Source organism: Lemur catta, chromosome 11 (genome assembly GCF_020740605.2).
Source record: "Lemur catta isolate mLemCat1 chromosome 11, mLemCat1.pri, whole genome shotgun sequence".
Lineage (NCBI taxonomy): Eukaryota > Metazoa > Chordata > Mammalia > Primates > Lemuridae > Lemur > Lemur catta.
Genome location: NC_059138.1, coordinates 40,225,638 through 40,245,832, shown reverse-complemented (window position 1 = coordinate 40,245,832; position 20,195 = coordinate 40,225,638). Strand labels below are relative to the sequence as shown.

Sequence of the window (20,195 nt, the reverse complement as noted above, 5' to 3'; positions counted from 1 at the left end):
TGTCTTCTCTCAGACCTGCACCTTCAGCCCAGACCGCCGACTAGTCCAAATTCGACTCCTCCTCCCCACTCCACTCTTCTTACTCTCCACTCCTCTCCCACCCCCAAGGCTAGCTCCTCCCCCTTCTAGCTCCCCTCAGTCGGTCCGTAGCCACCGCCCTGTGCCTCCGTACCTCGCAGACCTGAGGAATGTAGTTCTCCTTGAAGTAGCTCCTCAGCCTGGGGTTGGCATTGCGTAGCGAGGCCATGGTCCGAGGCAGAAGTGCGCTCCGCGGGCTCACGCAACCCGCGCAGCAGGCGCCGCGCCAGGGCTGGGCGGGGCGCGTCCGGGCGTTGTCCTGGCAACCACAGGGGGCGGGGCGGAGCCTCCCGCTCCCGGGGCCCCTGGCCTGGGTAGAGAGGCGGGCCTGGAGCGCCGCGGGGTGGGCCTGGAGCGCCGCGGGGTGGGCCTCAGGAGATGGGGAGGGCGGCCAGCCCCGGGCGGCGCACCCCGGCGTCTCCGCGCGGGGCGCACGGTTCGCGCAGCTCCTCCCTGAGGCCAGCTCCCCGGCCCTCCTGTTGGAAGCTGCAGGGACGCGTCTGCCCGGGTGGAAGGTTTTACGATTTTTAACAGGGCCGTTTCCGGGAGGCGGAGCTCGGACCCCCATTTCCTTTCTCCCTGGCCCAGTCGCTCTGGGCGGCGGTAAGACTTCCGTGCGTTGGAGACCCCCGGCGCCCGCGCCCACGAGCCTACTGCTCGGACCCTACACTGCGCCCCGGCCGCGGTGGTAGTATGGGCGGCGCCCGGGACGTGGGCTGGGTGGCGGCGGGCCTGATCCTCGGTGCTGGCGCCTGCTACTGCATTTACAGGCTGACGCGGGGCCGGCGGAGAGGCGGCCGCGGGCTCCGGCTGCGTTCCTCACGGTCTGCAGGTGAGGCCGCCGGGTGCCCGGCAGGTGGGCGGGGACGCGACGCTGGGGCCATCCCAGGACCGGGAGGGGACCGAAGGCGCGCAAGCTCTCGTGGCTTCCGCGTACTCAGGGTAAAATAAAGAGCCAAACCGGAGGGAGAGGAGGCCCAGCGGGGGAGGGTTGATGGTCCCTTTACTTGTGTGGGTGTGGGGTCCTGAGCCGCCTCCCTGCCTCCACTTCTTTGTTCAAAATCCTGGGATGAAAAATTGCCTAAACTTTCCTGGTGGTCAGGCGTCACCGCGGAGGATAGGTTTCCTAAAAGCATGTTGATTGCCTCTCACTTTAAAGCTTGCGTGGAGCCTTTGTGTAGTTACCAAAGGGATTCCTCCGACTGTGGAAGGGCTCTTCCGGGCCTGAGCATAAAAGTTCTGCGTGCAGTTGCCCTGGAAGAAGGGACGCCAGAGGGGGCAATTCTGCTTGCACTCGGCCGGGCCTCTGAGAAGTACCTAGGAGTCACCATGGTCCAGAATCTTGCAACTTGTGTGTGTACTGGAAATTGGAACAGTTGTCTGCATGAGGCACAGCCCGCTGGCGGACAAGTGCACGATTAGGTTTCTGTCCAAAAGTTGATTGGTACATTAAAACTCTAAAAACTTTTAAAGTCTTAACAGTTTGCTGAATGTTCTAGAGGGATATTTCAGGTCGCGGAAGCTGTTAGGGAAATATTTAAAACACGAAGCACCTCTGGCCATCACGAAGCACCTCTCCACAACTATAGAAGAGAACTAAACAGTTTTATTGTTGACTAATCCACTAAACCAGATTGCCTCGCACATTACAGGCAATCTGCTAATGGGATTGCAGAAAAAATTCTAACCCCTTTATGTAGCTGAGCAGATACAACCGAATTGTTATTAGGTGGGTGTTCTTAAGACAATTTGTACTTAAGTGAGAGGACTTGACAGCACCATTTGCTACACATAGTTCATTCTACATTCACTGGTAATTGGTGTGGTTGTGTTAGCTAATTGCGTTTATCCAGAGGAAAAATAAGAGTTCTATTTTTATGATAAGCAGGTAGTTACAATGTGGAACCAGGTGCCTAGGCTTCACAGAGATGGAGAGATCCGGCTCTATCTTCCTCTAAGTTTACATTTCAAAAAGTTGGTTTCAACGCCTTTAAGAAAGACATTCTTGGCCGGGGCGGTGGCTCACGCCTGTAATCCTAGCACTCTGGGAGGCCAAGGCGGGTGGATCTCTCGAGGTCAGGAGTTCGAGACCAGCCTGAGCCAGACCCCGTCTCTACTAAAAATGGAAAGAAATTATCTGGACAACTAAAAATCTATATAGAAAAAATTAGCCGGGCATGGTGGCGCATGCCTGTAGTCCCAGCTACTCGGGAGGCTGAGGCAGGAGGATCGCTTAAGCCCAGGAGTTTGAGGTTGCTGTGAGCGAGGCTGACGCCACGGCACTCACTCTAGCCTGGGCAACAAAGTGAGACTCTGTCTCAAAAAAAAAAAAAAAAAAAGATTTACATTTATATCAAAGAGACAAAGGATTTTTAATTACAAGTTTGCTCAAGGAGATGCTTTAAGAAAAGGGAGTGGGGAAAGGAAGGTATCTTTCACTTTTGGCACTGGGGAGAATACAATTTTTTTTAAAAAAATCTATATTTGCCCTTACTATCTTAGTCTGTTTTCTGTTGTGTATATTAATAACAGAATACCTGAAAGTGGATAATTTATAAGAAAAGGAATTTATTTCTTATAGTTATGGAGGCTGAAAAGTCCAAGGTTGAGGGACTGCATCTGGTGAGGGCTTTCTTGCTTGTAGGAAGTCTGCAGAGTCCCAAGGTGACACAGGGCATCACATGGCAAGGGGGCTGAACATGTTAACATGCTAGCTCAGGCCTCTCCTTCTTCTAATAAAGCTACCAGTTTTACTCCTGCGATACCTCATTAATCCATTAACCCTTTAATCCATGATCCAATCACCTCTTAAAGGCCCTACCTCAGTACTGCCACATTGGGGATTAAGTTTCAACGTGAGTTTTGGAGGGAACATGCAAACCATAGCACTTAGAAAGCCTAATTTAATGTATTTGCCCACGTCAGAGATATTTCCATATAAGTACGTTGGGAAGGTGTCCTGGACTCAGGTATCTTTTCACTTATACTGACTCAACCTGATGAATACTGACAAAGTCTTTTAAATTTACCAGTTCCCAAAAATCCTCATTATCTTAGGTCAGGCAACTTACAAAATAAGTTGCTCACAATCCTTTCTTCCTGCAGCTACACCTTTATCTTTGAAGAAGACTTGAAAAATGCTCATTTTGTCAATCACCCTTAAATTTCAGAAGGTGATATCTTTTCTTTGTCTTAAGCTTTAAGAAATCTCTAATTCCTGTACCATTAAGAATGAGAACATTGAGAAAGATATACAGTCCCAATTCATCGAACAATCTAATGCCAAAACCTGACAAAGATAGCATGAAAAGCTATAAATCTGCTTCAATTATGAATAAAGATATAAAATCTTAAAATATGAGTAAATCAAATCAATCAGGTGATTAAATTAATAACATACTAAGACCAAATGGACATGCAAGGAGGCGTCATATTGGGAAAAGCAAAAGCTGCATGATAATCTTATAATAAAAAGGCATTAAAGTATTATCATTTCTGATAAAAACAGCAAGTTGGGAATAAAGAGAAGGAAATGTTATTCATAAATTGATGAAGAGCATCTTTCAAAATCCGAAAGTAGAGCCCTGTGTGGTGGCACACATTTGTAGTCCCAGCTACTCCAGAGAATCACTTGATCCCAGGAGTTCAAGGTCTGTAGTGAGCTGTGATGGCACTGCAGCAATCCAGCCTGGGTGACAGAGCTAGACCCTGTCTCTGAAAAAATAATTAAAAAATAAGATGTATAAACATTAGGCAAAATTATAATTTGTGGGTGCATAATGATTTACTTGGAAAAAATCCAGGAGAATTACATGAATAACTACTAGAAGCAGTAAGTTTAACAAAGTATCTTGAATACAAATAAATAATACTTAGTTCAATAGCTTCTTGTATACAAGCAATAACAATTCAAAAATCTACTTTAAAAGATTTCATTCGTGATAGCTATAAAAAAAACTTTAAAAACTGTGAGTACGTCTAGCAAGGAACCTATATGAAGATAATTTTACTGAAGGCCCTAGGACTACATAAACAGAAAGGCATACTATGTTTCTGGATGGAAAGATTCTGAACCATGACAGTTATCTTGAAATTTATCTTGCTATGATGTTATAATTTGTTAATCATTTTTTATTCGCTTTGAGAATTGTAATTTCCCCTTGATTTACTGGGAGTAAAAAGATCTGGATTCCGAGCCACTTCTATTAATCAGCTGTGTGTCCCATTAATAAAAATAATAGCTAAAATATACCAGGCACTCCCAATATTCTAGGTACAGAAATGCTTTGAGGTAGGCACTATTAACTCACTTTTAACAGATGAAGAAACTGAGGCTTACAGAGCTAAGACTCTCACCTGATAAGAGGCTTATTTGGAATTTGAACTAGACAAGCTGGCTCCGTAGCCTTGGCTTACTTTTAAGTACTGCACGTCAAGTGAAAATTCTGTGATTTAATACTGTTTCCTAGTAAAATTTTATTTGGCTATTTCTAAAGAATTTATATATCTATGAAACTTTTTAAGAATGGTTTCATGTAATAATGTATAACAAAGTAATACAATTTTGAAATATCTCAGAAGTATAAATAAATTTAGCACATTTCTGCTGTGTATGTGTGCGTGTGTAAAATCATACAACTTCAGGGCTGTATAAGAACCTCTGGAGCCAGTTATAGTATTCAACCAACCATTTTATTTACTGATAAGAAAACTGAGGCCCAAAAAAGATGTTAAGTGACTTGCCTGCAACTTTGTATTTTCATTTCTCTGGTTTCTGCTACTAGCTACCTCTGTGACTTTAGGCGAAATCTTAAATGATCCTTACTAAAGTTTCTTCATGTGTAAAATAAGAGGTTTGGGGGAGCCCCAAATTCTCTCCATTCTAAAAAGCTGTGTTTTTATCACTTTCCCTTATCAAGTGTTCTTTGGGTGAAACTGGTTTATAAGGTGTAAATGAGAGCAGTAATGGATTCAGGAGTAAAAGCAGGGCCCTGACCATAAGACTTGATAGTGAGAATCTGCTGGCTTTTTAGCTTTGAGGTTTTTTTTAACAGATTTCTTATTTGACTTCTTCAGGACATCATATCACTTACTGTTTCCCATAATCTATACTTGTCCCTTTCCCTCACATTTTGTTGTGATTCCTCTTTAAGCAATATAGTTATTTTAGTTACATGTTTATTGTAAAAAAAAAAAAATTTAGAAAGTACTCATGAGCATGGGGTAGAAAATAAAAGTCATCCATGCCATGTGCAATGGTTGACATAATGATTATAATCCCAGCACGTTGGGAGATTGAGACTGGAGGATTGCTTTAGTGCAGGAGCTCAAGACCAGCTTGAGCAACAAAGCAAGACCCTGTCTCTACAAAAAATTTTTAAAAATTAGCTGCCTGTAGTCCCAGCTACACGGGAGGCTGAGGCAGGAGGACCGCTTGAGCCCAGGAGTTTGAGGTTGCAGTGAGCTCTGATGAAGCCACTGTACTCTAGCCCAGGAAAGAGAGTGAGACTCTTGTCTTAAGAAAAAAAAAAGTCATTCATAATCCCAATACCCAAAGATAACCACCTTTAACAATTTTACATATATTTTTAAAAAGAAAAAGCACAAATGTGAGACCACATAACACCCATTGTCTCTCTTCCCCGCCCCACAGTGTGTTATAAAAATGGTTTCTGCACTTTTCTACAGAAAATGGCCAAAAAAAAAAAAAAAGTTTTTGTTCTTCCAGTGATTTCTAGACAGAGGATTTTTTTTTAAAGGTAGAACTATAAATTCTAAAAATCATAGAGCAGATCCAGCATTTGGCTATTCTAGCTCTTACTCAAAATGATGCCTTTTCTTTTGTCATCACCACCAGCAAAACTGTTATTCTAGCATCCCAGTCATCTTGCCTTTTTCCTATAAACCAAACAAAAATGCCACACTATAACAGGATTGGCTTACTCCCGTAGCTTTTCTCCTACCTGATGTGCTCAGAACAGGTCTGCTTAATGTAAATTCTATTCCTTAATTAATCTATGCCCAATAGGTTGGATAGGTCTACCTGGTTTTTAAAAAAGAAACAAAATGCTGTCAGCATTAGAAGTATATGGTATTGGCTTGCGGTACCTTACTAACAGACAAATACCAAGTAACCACTGGCTAATTTCTTGATGTCTATAAGCCAAAATTTCCCATCTGTAAATTGAGAATAATAATAGTATCTTCTTCCTAAGGTTGCTTGAGTATTAAATGAGATAAAACATATAAAGTGCTTAATACTGTGCTATCAGAATATATGTTTGATATTGTTTTTTAAATTTAAAAATCTCATATTGATTTTAGATAACTTTCTTCTTATGCAGAAGACTTAACCAATGGTTCATATGATGAAGTCCTAAATGCTGAAGAACTTGAGAAACTTCTTTATCTACTTGAGACAACTGAAGATCCTGTAATCATTGAAAGAGCTTTGGTCACTGTGGGAAACAGTGCAGCCTTTTCAGTTAACCAAGTAAGTACCCTTGTCTCAGCAAACAGGCTCCTTCCTCTCTTACACACTAACAGTAATTGTGACCCTAGATAAGTTACTTAACCTCTCAGAGCCTCAATTCCACATCTATACTGTCTGGCTACTTAAACCTACAATGTAATGTTTGTTTATTTCTGAAAAGCACAGCCTGATAGTAATATGATTATTAATATGATTCTAGATCTTTATGAAATTGGTCTCTGGCATCACGTTCATAAGTGTATCTAATCATCATTTAGCATTGCATGGCCTTTTATTTAAAATTCAGCAGTGCTTCAGTAAAACAATAAAAGCATCTCACATTTAAGTACATGCCTTAAATTGTATAGAGGTCTTATGGGTGTGGTTCTGATGCAGGTGGTCCCTGGACCACACTCTGACAACCACTAATCAGTATGAATGACTTCTTCAAGTAGAGACTTAATACCAATACTAAAGAGCTTAATCTGAATGCTTCCTGCTCCCTACTTCCTCCTTCACTCCCCAGCCTGGGAAAATAGTTTAAATATTTTTGTAACATTTTTAGCTAATGCCCTTTTTTAACATTGTCATAAACGCAAAATTACTTTGAATATATACTATATTTCAGTCTAGTTTTCTCCAGAATGGCAATGTTTACTGTGAAGCTCTAAATATTTATAGGGAGATGGGGAATCTTTGTGCATTATCTCCTCTCTCAGTTATATGTGACAGAATCCAACTTAAATTATTTTAAGCCAAAAAGGGAAAATATTGAGCTCAGCTAACTTGGACATCTAAAAATAGCATTGGTTTCAGGCACAACTGAATCCAGTTCAAGGTTGCAGAAAGAGTTACCAGAGCTCTCTCTCTCTCTACCTTTTGGCTTTGCTTGTGCCTGCTTTTCTTAACATATTGGTCTTTGTCTTTCTGACTACAAAGAGGTTTTCTTCACAGGGATGGAAAGAAAGCCCTGGCCTCTCAAGTCTTCATCCCTGCAATTTATGATCCAAAAGGTGGATTGTTCTGCTAGGATCAAGTGCCTACCCTTTAGGTCAATCTCTGGGGCAAGGGACCATGGCCCATGAGAGTGAGGCCTGGCTCACATGAGCATGCTACAGCCAAGCAGTGGGGGTAGATGCGAGCACCCATAACCAACAGTCCCACTGGGAACTGGGAACTGGGGATTCCCAACACACATGAACGTGTTAATGCCTCACAATAAAGAAACATGCTTACTTTTGTCATACCCAGAGTTTCCCAAACTTAGATGACCATGCTCCCCCTCATTTTTTTATGGAATATCTAATAACATCTTAAGAGATTACTGTTCCAAAGAAAACATGTCAGCAAAACACTACGTTAGTATTCTAAATCACAACAATTCTAGGCTGGGTACAGTGTCTCACGCCTATAATCCCAGCACTTTGGGAGGGCGAGAAGGCAGGATCGCTGGAGGCCAGGATTTCAAGATTAGCCTGGGAAACATAGCAAGACCCCGTTCTCTTAAAAAATTTAAAAATTAGGCAGGTGTGGTGGTGTGTGCCCATAGTCCTATCTACTCGGGAGACTGAGACAGGAAGATTGCTTGAGCCCAGTAGTTCAAGGTTACAGTGAGCTATGATCAGGCTACTACACTCCAGCCTGGGTGACAAAGTGAGACCTTGTGTCTAAAAAACATTAAATAAATAAATTATAACTCTTCCAAATTTACCTGTAATACAAAAGTCATATAACTCATTTCAAAGTATTAATAAAATAATTTTGTTTGTAAATTTCCTCAAGATTATAGTAGCTCTGCAAGTCTTTATTGTATATCTCCATATTATAGTTTAAATGATCATATATCTTAATAATTTTATTTTATGGTGAGATTTTTTTTAAAAAAAATAGGAATTAACATTTGTGTATAGGAAAGGTATTTTCAAAAAGTCATTAATTTTTTAGTTTAGTATTTGTGGATGCAAAGAAGTCAATGAAGGGGGATGCATATAGAAGTCATGGTCCTATTTTTTTTCCCTTGTAGGCTATTATCCGTGAATTGGGTGGTATTCCAATTGTTGGAAACAAAATCAACAGTCCTAACCCCAGCATTAAAGAGAAAGCTTTAAATGCATTAAATAATCTCAGTGTGAATGTTGAAAATCAAATCAAAATAAAGGTAAGTTGTCTGAAATCACAAATGTATAAGGTGTTCTATAAATGAAAGAGAAAATAACAAAAAGGTAACTAACAAAACTTTAGTAGATTATCCTTTATAACTTTATGGTCAAAAATTACCTTTAGAGGAATGGAGAATAAGGTAGAGGAAGGACGAGCCTAAACCAGCCAATAGGGGTGCAATTAAACTTTTGAAGTTGGTGTTCAGTTTAATCCAAGGCTAAAGGAACCAGGCCAGAGTCAGATAACATCAGCAGAAAGACACAATAAATTAGGAAATTATGTTAATTCAATTCAACACTTACTGAACTCCTCTGTGGTACAGAGTATAAAAATGCACATGATACAACTCTTTTTCTAAGAAAGATAGAAGGAGAGATAAGGCATGTCCATAAGTAGTTGTAATTCAAGAGAGAATGTCAGGAAATGCTTCAAGGAAAAATGTAAGTAATTATTGGGTACATAAAAAAGAGAGATCCTATCCAAAAGTTTCTGTAAGACGTGGAGTCTGACCTGGCTTTTTAGAATGTCTAAGGTTTCTATAGGTAGAGTTGGGGAAGGAGAGAATTACAAGATGAGGTGGGCACAGTTATAGGAATAATTGAGCTGGCCCATTTGGTCATCTTCTTACTAGAATTGTGAAATGATGAAAACATTCAGATATAATAAGGATGTAAATATTCTACACATTTTAGGAAAGACATGAGTATCTTACAAAAATATATGATTTATATAGAGCTAAAGAAATGCCATGTTTTTAAAGGATGGATGTGTAATGAAATTGTGACCAAGGAAAGCCAGTTGACTTGTAAATGTAATTAAGTTCTTGAAATCAGATTAAGAGTTTAATCTTTTTTTTTTTGCTTTACTGCTGTTACTTTCTATGGTAACATGGATACATTTGGGGACTTTTTAAAAATTAATAATGGCTTATGGGACAATTGGTAACTTCTTAGTACTTCAAATTAGGGAAATTTTTTTGCCAATTAGAACTTCTGGTGGAATTCAGATTTATTATAGTTAGGTAAATACCAATTATCTGTGAAACATAATTTTTCCAAGCTGGAAAGATTATGGCCAGAGACAGAAAATAGAATTTCAGATTGCCATTCCATCACATCGGGTTTAGTTCTCTGGAATACTACTGGCATTGCATTACTTTTTGCCAGTGGTGGTTAACAATATTATGAAGTGGTAGATTATATACATATACCTGGGTAAATAAGAATAACCTTGGCCGGGCGCAGTGGCTCACGCCTGTAATCCTAGCACTCTGGGAGGCCAAGGCGGGTGGATCGCTCGAGGTCAGGAGTTCGAGACCAGCCTGAGCAAGAGTGAGACCCCGTCTCTACTAAAAATAGAAAGAAATTATCTGGCCAACTAAAAATATATATAGAAAAAAAAAAATAGCCGGGCATGGTGGCGCATGCCTGTAGTCCCAGCTACTTGGGAGGCTGAGGCAGTAAGTAGGATTGCTTAAGCCCAGGAGTTTGAGGTTGCTGTGAGCTAGGCTGACACTACGTCACTCACTCTAGCCCGGGCAACAGAGCGAGACTCTTGTCTCAAAAAAAAATAAAGAATAACCTTGAGCCAAGTATAATTTTGCTCTGCTTACTTCTGATAGAATTAACTCTAAAGAAAAATTTTATTTCACATTATCCCCCCCATTCTTTACTTCTGACATAATGGAGCTCTCTAGATTCTACTGCCAAGATACTTAACCATGATACAAAATGCCTCATGCATCTTCCTCCCTGATCCTGATGTACCCAGACAAGTTGAAACAAAAGTGGACTAAGTTGGGAAGCCCCCAAGAAGAGGCCACTGGTGTTGAGAAGATGATCTCTGGACTTGAACATTGCTTCCCCACCTGCTGGCTGACATTGGGCAGGGAACTCAAGCTCTTGAAGACTTTAAAGTCTTTGTAAAATGGCCATAATAGCACCCACCTCATTAGGGTAGTCTTCAGGATTAAGATGCTAAGCACAATGCCTGGCGTTATCAAAGTCAGCTGAAAAAATTTACCAAAATTTGAGCACCAGATAAAAATATACTTTCTGAGGAGCCAGTTCCATCCTGAGGAATAGCCTACTCCACTATGTAGAAAAGTGACTGTTCAATAGAATTTTGGAGATTCTAAGATGCTCATTTTCCTCTCCCTGCCTTCAGATATACATCAATCAAGTCTGTGAGGATGTCTTCTCTGGTCCCCTGAACTCTGCTGTGCAGCTGGCGGGACTGAGATTGTTAACAAACATGACTGTTACCAATGACCACCAGCACATGCTTCAGAGTTACATTACAGACCTGTTCCAGGTGTTACTTACTGGAAATGGAAACACCAAGGTATGAAGCTGTTATAACTTGAAGTACAAAGAGCTATTACATCAAGCTTATTAAGATTGAAATTGAATTTCCAGGCCACCTGCATTACATTGATGTCCCTCAGAAAAGAGGAAGTTTAGTCAAGGCTTACGTGGGCCTACAAAAGTGTAATTATTTTTATCCCCTAATATTGATTGAAAATAAACTTGTGAAAATCATCTGTTATCTCACTTATCAGTAGATTGATGTTTATTTGGTTTTTGAGAATCAGTAAAATTACCTTTTACTGAAGTAAATTAGTGAGTTTCCCTCTACCAGATATAGGAACAGGGAGTCTTTGAATAATACTGATGGTTAGTTGAATTTTTTGCTTACCTCAGTGCTCACAAAACAATTTTTTTGATTTCAGCCATTATTTGTAGTAAATGAAGTGAATTGAATATAGGAAAGATGTGTCAGTGCATCACTCTGTCCAGTTATGCAGATATAGGGGGCAACAGGTAGTGTGCTAAAGTAGGAACTCAGGAGATAACTATGAAAATTTCTTGAGTAAATCCCTCATATTAGTATGCATTATTATCAATTGCCATTTTTCAAGGGGAAAAAATAGCATAAAAATAGAAGGTAGCCTAATGAGAAGTTCTGATAAGTTGAGTTGATTGTTCATCAGGATTTTACCATATTGGTCTGTATTCTCTGGGACAGTTGAGAGAAAAATGTACAAGCATTTTAGAAGGACCAAATGCAAAGTCATACTCTAAATATCCAACATCAATGCAGTTTTTTCTGAGGTTATCAGAATGGGGTTACAGAAAAGGCTTGCTGTAGCCCTGCTTTTATATTTCTGAAGTGTTTGTATATGGGCTTTTCACATTTCCATTAGCCAGACTTATTTGGATCTGGTCCAAGATGTACCCAAAGGCATTCAAAATTAAATGTAAGAGCAAGTACACTTCTAGCAATATTGCTCCATCTCCAGGCAATTTCCCACATGCATGCACCCATCAACATCTTTCTCTCCACTGGAGCGAGATGACTTCCAGCCCCTGAGGCCCCATGGAAGCTCCTTCCCTCTTTACCCCATGGTGTTTCCACTATAGAAAGAGTCCTCTGCCTCACTCTTCAGCTGCTTTACTCAAAACCTCAGGAGGAACACTGAGTTCAGAGCCAGACAAGTCTGGCCTTGGGGCTGTATATATCTGTCTCAGACATGGTCTGTGTTTTAGTATATTTTATGACTTTTTAAAAGGTGACTCACACCACAATAGTATGTTCTATTTTTGTTTCATTTTGTTGTGTTGTGTTTTTCCATTACATTGCCTAGTACAATATTTCTGGGATAGAAAATTTGCTTTTTTGGTCTGCCTTGATACATAGCCACCAATCACAACATTTATTTTCCATAAAAATTGAGTTTAAAGTTCCAACTTGCAAATAAACTTTTGGATAGTCATCCATTTGTTAGTGAGAAAATATATCCATTTTAGGTATTTCTTGGTAAATAACCACCAAAATGACTCTTAAAATATGTTATTTTGCTTAAGTCAATGATCTCAGTGTACTGTGATAACCTTTTGCGTACACCACTGATTGATAATGAAACACAAAAGTTTTATTTAGTTAAAGATTAACATAAATAAACTTTGTGCTCACTGCATCTGCAATGAGAGCAAAGAAAACAAATGGCTTAAAATAAATGTCCTAGTGTCACCACAAGATGGTGCATGTGACAAGAAAAAAAATAGAGGCCTTAATATGGTAGCATGTATACATATAAAACATAACGTATATGTTTTATGTATATACATGTTTTATATGTATATGTATAAAACATATACATTGTTTTGATGTTTATTTGGTTTTTGAGAATCCAAATGTTTTACATAATGTATATGTAAAACATATACATTATGTTTTATATGTATATATTAAACACATATACATATATTTGTTGGGTACAAATATTTGTTGTTACCTATAGTTGTACTCTGTATATTTCTTTCTCATGTTTAACTCCCTTCTACACAGGATAGCAACATCAAATTTTATTAATAGTATAGGATACTAAATAGCTATTGCTGTTGCCATTCCCTGGTTGTATACCTGCCCTCATTGACTACTAGTGGGCATTTTTAGATTTTATTGACTTCACCCAGGTTTATTTTATAGATTTAGAACTGTTATCAAAAGTTCTGCTCTTGTCCTTGAGGCCACATCAGAAAAATGAGGACAAGTGGTTTGAGGTAAAGGAAAGAAGTTTATTAATTAGCTGGCAAATGAGGAGTATGGCAGACTTGCTGTGTTAGAGTACCACAGTGCTGTCTATAAGGAGAAATACAGAGCTTTTAAAGGGGGGGCGGTTTCAGCTTCAGGCTCCTGCTGTTTAACTATAATTGATGGCCCTGATGGACCCCATCTAGGGGAAGACAGTCTTGTGACCTCTGCCTAGAGGATTCTGTTGAGGCATCTCCTGTGGTACAAAGAACAGAGGAAACTCCCCTGCCCCTCTGATTACTAGCCTCAGGCAGGGATGCAGGTTTTAATTCCCCAAAAGAGTTGGGGGGAGGGTGTTTTAAAGAGACAACTCATAAAACATTTTACCCTTTCTCAGGCCATTCCCTCTGTTATATGGCCATCCTGTTTTGTAACTCTTATATTATACCTGTTTTCCTAATCGAAACTTCATTAACATTGGGGCCAAGTGTTTTTCCCTAACACTGACTCTTGGTGTTGCTGACAGCCAGTCAGACCACATGAGATCTGGCAGGGACCTCCAGGGAGTGCATTAAAGGGTCTCCTTTACTCTTTAACCTTAAGAGGCCATCTGTGTGAAAAACAGTCTCTGCTTATGCAAGGAAAGTTTACCAGTGGTTACAGCTGGAGAGTGGGATGGGCTGATAGGATGGTGGCTTTTGTTTTACCTTATTCCCTTCTGCACTGCTTGACATTTTTATCATGACCATATATTTATTTTATCAAAATAAAATAGTTGATAAAACAATAAAATTAAGCAAAGCCTTATGTCCTCCTCCTTAATAAATAGTATGTGCAACATGATCAAAGGAATTATAAGTATATAGGATATGCACACAATTAAAGACAAGAAGAAAAACACCAAAACTTGATCATTTCTGGTCACGGAAATGTGGGTGAATTTCCTTTCTCCTTGTGCTTTTCTATATTTTAAAAAAAAAAAGGTCTATTATAAGCATCTACTGCCTTTGTAATGAAAAAATGTTTTATAAAATAAACATCAGGTTCTTTCCCAGATCTAATGAAGAGCACATTTGTTGCTTTTTCCTGACTTCAGTACCCGCTTTCTGCTCACTTTAATTTCAAGTATCTTATAGAAAGTGTGGTTTTGCACAGCCTTTCTTTTTAAAAGGGAAATTCTATTTGAATGTTTTTATTACTGACTTTTCAGTTATAAGTGATAAGAATGCTGATATTTTAGCTAGTCAGCTATTAAATAACATTGGTTTGCTTATTATTCATATCACTGTGCCTATTTAAATGATTATAAAACATTTTTCACATAAAAAGGATAACCTCAGACATTCATAGTAACCTACTAAAAAGAAAAGGGCCATATTGTTATTTCTTTAGTCTTGGTAATCAAACTGTCCCAAAATTTTCATGCTTTAAAAAGTGAAATGAACTGAGCTTTGAGAGATTTTTTTTTTTTTTTTTTGTTCCAAAGATCTTATTTCACTTACCAGTAATCCTAATAAAGATCATTTATTGGCCGGACACAGTGGCTCACACCTGTATTCCCTGCACTTTGGGAGGCCAAGGTTGCAGGATTGCTTGTGGTCAGGAGTTTGAGACCAGCCTGGGAAATTTAGCAAGACCTGTCTCTCCAAAAATTTTTTAAAAACTAGCCAGGCATGATGGCGCACACCTGTAGTCTCAGCTACTTGGGAGACTAAGGCAGAAGGATTGCACGAGCCCAGGAATTAAAGCTTGCAGTGAGCTATAATCACACAACCGCACTCCAGCCTGGGCAACAAAGTGAGACCCTGTCTGTAAGGAGGAAAAAAAAAGATCATTTATTTACCACGTTAAGCTTACCATGTGTAGGTGTGTATATGTGAGTCAGGAGTGGATTGTGAAGATATTTGTAATAACTCTCCCTATCTCCCTAACAGTGTAATTGAATAAAATAAGGTTTAAAATGACACTGCTCTGTGATAAGTGCTCTGGGAGTGGCCAAGTGTTATAAGAGTTCAGAGAGAGAGAGAGAGAGAAATCTTCTGAGCACAATGAATTGAGAAGGCTTCATGGAGTAGAGAGAATGTGAGCCGGGCCTGGAGGCATAGGCAAGACTTTAAAAGGAGGACATGGTGAGAGGACAGCATGCCTGGGAGAGAAAATTCATGCTTACTGGTCTGAAATAAACCAATATTCTTCTTATTTCAGGTTCAAGTTTTGAAACTGCTTTTGAATTTGTCTGAAAATCCAGCCATGGCAGAAGGACTACTCGGTGCCCAAGTAAATAGCTTACATATTTATTTTGTAAATACACCCATAGATTTAGACAGATCTGTAAAGATTTATCCTAACATGTTGTTATAACAGGGATTATCTCTGAGGAACAATATTACAGGTGTTTTTTTTGTTCTTTTTGCATATATAAATTTCCTAAATTTTCTCTAATGAACATATTTTGCTTTTGGAAAGTATTTTTTTTTTAAATTCTCCTTACAACAATAAATTATAATCTTCTCTCTACCAAATTTTGGGTGCACCTATGCCATCCTGTCTTTTATACTTGACCTGTTTTTGTTCACATGTATCAGAGTATCCACAGAAATAGCAGTACTGAGTCTCCAGTAGGTGCTAGAAGCTGGGCTGAGTGCCAGGACACACACACCAGTGAGCACAGCATGACATAGTACGTGTCCTAATGCAGTTTATGGTGTAGGGGAGAGACAAAAATATGTAACAAACAAACAAGATAATTGAAAGCTGTGGTAAGTGTTCTGAAGGAAGCAGCGGTGGTGCTGAGATGGAATGGAGCTCAGCTCCCGTAGAAAGAGGGGCTGCCATATTCATCTGCTTATCCCTGTTCCCAGCTCTGTGCCCTACACCGTCTGTGGGCAGTAAATGTTTGACTGGTGAATTAATGATTTACCATGAAAACCGTGTGATGGATCCTAAAAAGGAAATGATTGTTTCCAAACGACTATGTTCTGGGAGCCCAAGGAAATTGTAGTTTTCAACTAAAACACAAAACTTTTTTTCATTAGTATACAACATAGGGGTGTATAAGGTTTTATACATTTAAATTATGCAATTTTAGGGTTGATTTTCTATGAAAAGATTTTGAAAATGTAAAATATTTAGTGCAGTGAAATAAAATGTGAAAATGTATGTGAAAAAATGTTTTCATATATTATTAATATAAAATACTACTCCTTATTTCCTTTTTCAGGTGGATTCATCATTCCTTTCCCTTTATGATGGCCATGTAGCAAAGGAGATTCTTCTTCGAGTGCTTACATTATTTCAGAACATAAATAACTGCCTCAAAGTGGAAGGCCGTTTAGCTGTACAGCCAACTTTCACTAACGGTTCATTGTTTTTCCTGTTATATGGAGAAGAGTGTGCCCAGAAAATAAGAGCTTTAGTTCATCACCATGATGCAGAGGTGAAGGAAAAGGCTGTAACAATAATACCAACAATATGATGGGTTGGTCATATTCTTCCAAAGAGAAATGCAGTCTGGAAATAGCACACATTAAGCTTCTTATTTCCCATCTTCCATATAAGGGGATTCTTCCAGCTGCTGAATTTAAACAATAAATAATCACATTTCACCATTAACACAACTATAACTTGCCATGGTCTTCAGGTTTATTTTGGACCATTTTATTGATACCAAATGAATATAAAAGCTTGTACTGAAACCATTTATTTTTAATTTTGCTGTTTACTGACAAACTTTAGATATTTTCTCTACATGAAGTGGCAGTGACCTTTTTTACACATAAGCTACCCTTCTACTCTTTGAAGTGATTTGTAGTTACTCATCTGAGACAGCATTAGTGTATGACTCAGTCACTGTTTTTGAACTGCCATAGGAATGGCCATGTTCTTTTAGTGATGAGATTGTGAGCTCTGAGTCCACCTGCCAGCCTGGCCATACTGCTGTCAAGTCTATTCTAATCATCAGAATCTATTCTAATCACATCTAGTCAATGAAAAATGTAACCTTTTAGGAGAGGATGTTTCCTAGGACTCACCCACTCCCATTCAGTGTTCCAGTATGTAAAGATGTTGTTACATACAAAATATTGGGATCAATCAAAATGTCCATCTTTGGGCAGTTGATTACATCAATTACTCAGTCTTTAAAAAGAATGAAGCAGGTCTGAATGTGCTCATGTCAAAAGACATCCATGAAATGTGGTTGTTTTTTAAAAATATGTATAGAAGAATATACTGTGATCCCATGTGTTCTTTTAAATGAAAAATGTTTATGCTTATGTATCAACAGAACACTTCTAGAATAATACCCAAACTCCTGGGAGTGGGACTGGGGAATGAGGAAATGACTTGTATGTATACCCTCTTCTACTGTTTGAATTTTTTACTATAAGCCTAAATTGTATAATTTTTTTAAATAAAGAGAAAAAAATCACTCATAAGGTTATACATATTTTCTCCCTTTAATTAATAGTACTTTATTCATTAATTTTCATCCATATTTTACTTGACTAAAATTACAATATATGAAAATTTCTGTTGTTTTCAATAGTTTTTATTCTATAAGCTACTACAATTTATCAGTAGATCTGGATTCAGCCAGGTTTTGTAGTATTTAAGTTCATAACCCCTGACATGCTTAGCATTAAGTAAATCAGTATGCAAGCAGAAACTTTATTACTTGTGTGTTTAAGGCAAAGCTTTAAAAGTACTTTACATTTCATTCATAAATAACATGGCTACAAGACTGTTTCCATAAGAACGAAGTCAAAAATCCTCAAACAGAAATGTGTGTTCTTAAGCTTGTCCTGATACAGAAATCAAACTTTAGAGAAATCTTTTTATAGTAGAAAAAGTATTCAGTATAAGGTGAAAAATGGATATTCCCAGTGGGCTTGAGTAGTAATTGGTGACATGAATATAAGAATCCCCCGAAAGGCACATTTCTTTATAACAATTTTTAAAATCTGCCTATTTAATGAAAGTAATGTATTCAAAATGTAACACAAACTAGAATTTGTTTTCAATGTGCTTTAGCACTCCATCTCTTCTTTTCCTCTATTATTAGTTTGAATAAATAATCACATTCCCTAGAGAGCAGAGCACTGAGTCTGAAATGACAAAATGCTAGAGAAAAAGGGGAGTAATTTTTAACTATTCAGAAAGAAAAAGCACAAGTATGTCTTTACCTGTGTAGGTCATATCTTGGCTTTTATTAGGAGGGATGTCTCCTGATTGATGACGCACCCTGTTAGGCAGTGAGGCATAACAAAGTGTTCCTCAGTTACCACAGGAAGCTTCAATAAAATCTTACATATTGGTATGGACACTCACTAGGAAATTGACTTAGAGGATAGGATCAATTAAAAGATACTGCATTGTGGCCAGGCATGGTGGCTCATGCCTGTAATCCCAGCACTTTGGGAGGCCAAGGTAGGAGATCGCTTGAGCCCAGGAGTTCGAGACCAGTCTGGGTAACATGGCAAGACCCTGTCTCTACAAAAAATAAAAAATTCAAAAAAAGATACTGCAATGCAATTGAGAGACTGAATCGAGAGAATGGATTTGTCTTATTTTTCAAAATTTGTTTTCACTTTGTACATACACCCTTCAAAATGTAGATAAGTAAAAATGGAAACCACTCAATAGGGTGAGATTCCATAGAGATGAAGCTTGGTGTACTTCTTAATGAATAAAGTGTCAGTGTAGAAAGAATGTGAATCGTAATAAAAAATTACAGCTTGTGAGGAAGCCTAGGAAAATGAGGCAGGCCAGATGAGCAGAACTAGAACACAACAATTTAAAGTGCTTAGAGGCCCTCAGTTAGTACATGTGAATATAAAAATAATATGAAGGCCATTCATGGAGAAGAAATACTTAAGCAAGATACACTTGGCTCACTTCATAAAACAGAGGTAAAGATGAATTTTCAATTCAGCGTACAGCAGCAAGGAAGATGCTTGTTGGCTAGTATTCAGGCAACATGCCTCAAGGCTAACCCACCATAAACCTAACATCTTTATTCATATCTGTTTGGAGTAGAAAAGTTTATGCTTGTTCAGTTTTTTCATGACGGTTTATTTTATGGGGGATTTTTTTGTGCTTTAGTGCCCCCAAATCATATACATTGACATATATACACACACATTGCATATACATTTATTTCCTCTCGACTGATTCACATCTTTGTAGATAAAAATACTAAATTTTGATAACGATCATTTACATTTATTTTGGCTATTCCTCTCTGAATTTACAAAATGAGTGAGATAAAGTTGTTAGTCTTCAATGTTTAGTGTCCTAATAATGTTTAAATCTGCAATAGGAACAATACATTATCAAAAGCATTAGCCTTTTTTCAGCTTTCAAATGTACCTATTTATATTAGGCAGTGATATCTTAAGAAATCATTTTCTCCCTTATAATTCCAAAGTGCTTTTAAAAACTCACTTCATTATTTAGTCTACACATTTTTTGGAGGTAGGTCAAAATTATCCTCTTGTTGCATGTGAGGAAACTGAGGCACAATGAGCATCAGTGACTTGTTTCTGGTTACACAGAAAATCCATGATGAAAGCAGGATTAAAATTCAGATTTAGTGGCTAACATGGCATGCGTATGTATGTGCAAGTAAATTATAGAGCATGGCCTGAGTAGCATTTGGTATAGAAAACCCATTTTGACTATTTTGTATGAATAAAGTACTGACCGAGACTTGGATCAGAACAATAGGATCTAATCCAGCTTCCTCTTAGGAAGGTTCATCACAGTAATCAAGGGAATACAGAGCCCTTACTGTGACTAAATCTCAGGTCAGCTGACTCCCAGAATCACCATCTTTTAAAAAAAAAAAAATTGGTATTCCACCCTGGCTTAATAAATGGTAGAATCATGATTAGTGGTCATTTACTATAAAAATACAAGACATCTGAATCATGTAAAACATAAAATACTT

The 20,195-nt window shown here is 38.6% G+C and overlaps 2 protein-coding genes across 2 annotated transcripts in view; one reads left to right on the top strand and one right to left on the bottom strand.

Annotated features, from left to right (window-relative positions):
• The window catches only part of FBXL13 (F-box and leucine rich repeat protein 13), a 183,267-nt gene extending 182,938 nt beyond the window's left edge, over positions 1-329 (bottom strand). The window contains exon 1 of the mRNA XM_045564287.1: positions 173-329. Coding sequence (XP_045420243.1) covers positions 173-247 — 75 coding nt within the window. The 5' untranslated portion in view covers positions 248-329. The remainder of the gene's footprint in view (positions 1-172) is intronic.
• Positions 330-416: 87 nt separating this feature from the next.
• On the top strand, positions 417-16,941 carry ARMC10 (armadillo repeat containing 10). The gene is made up of 6 exons (XM_045564286.1): positions 417-910; positions 6,423-6,571; positions 8,574-8,708; positions 10,877-11,053; positions 15,452-15,523; positions 16,467-16,941. The coding sequence occupies exons 1-6, from the start codon at positions 772-774 to the stop codon at positions 16,719-16,721; spliced, it is 927 nt and encodes a 308-aa protein (XP_045420242.1). The 5' UTR covers positions 417-771; the 3' UTR covers positions 16,722-16,941.
• Positions 16,942-20,195: the final 3,254 nt, after the last annotated feature.

Coding starts and splice junctions, on each gene's coding strand:
- ARMC10 (XM_045564286.1), top strand. CDS start 772: ATGGGCGGCGCCCGGGACGTGGGCTGGGTGGCGGCGGGCCTGATCCTC. Junction 6,572..8,573: donor CAGCCTTTTCAGTTAACCAA/GTAAGTACCCTT, acceptor TTTCCCTTGTAG/GCTATTATCCGTGAATTGGG. Junction 11,054..15,451: donor CTGGAAATGGAAACACCAAG/GTATGAAGCTGT, acceptor TTCTTATTTCAG/GTTCAAGTTTTGAAACTGCT.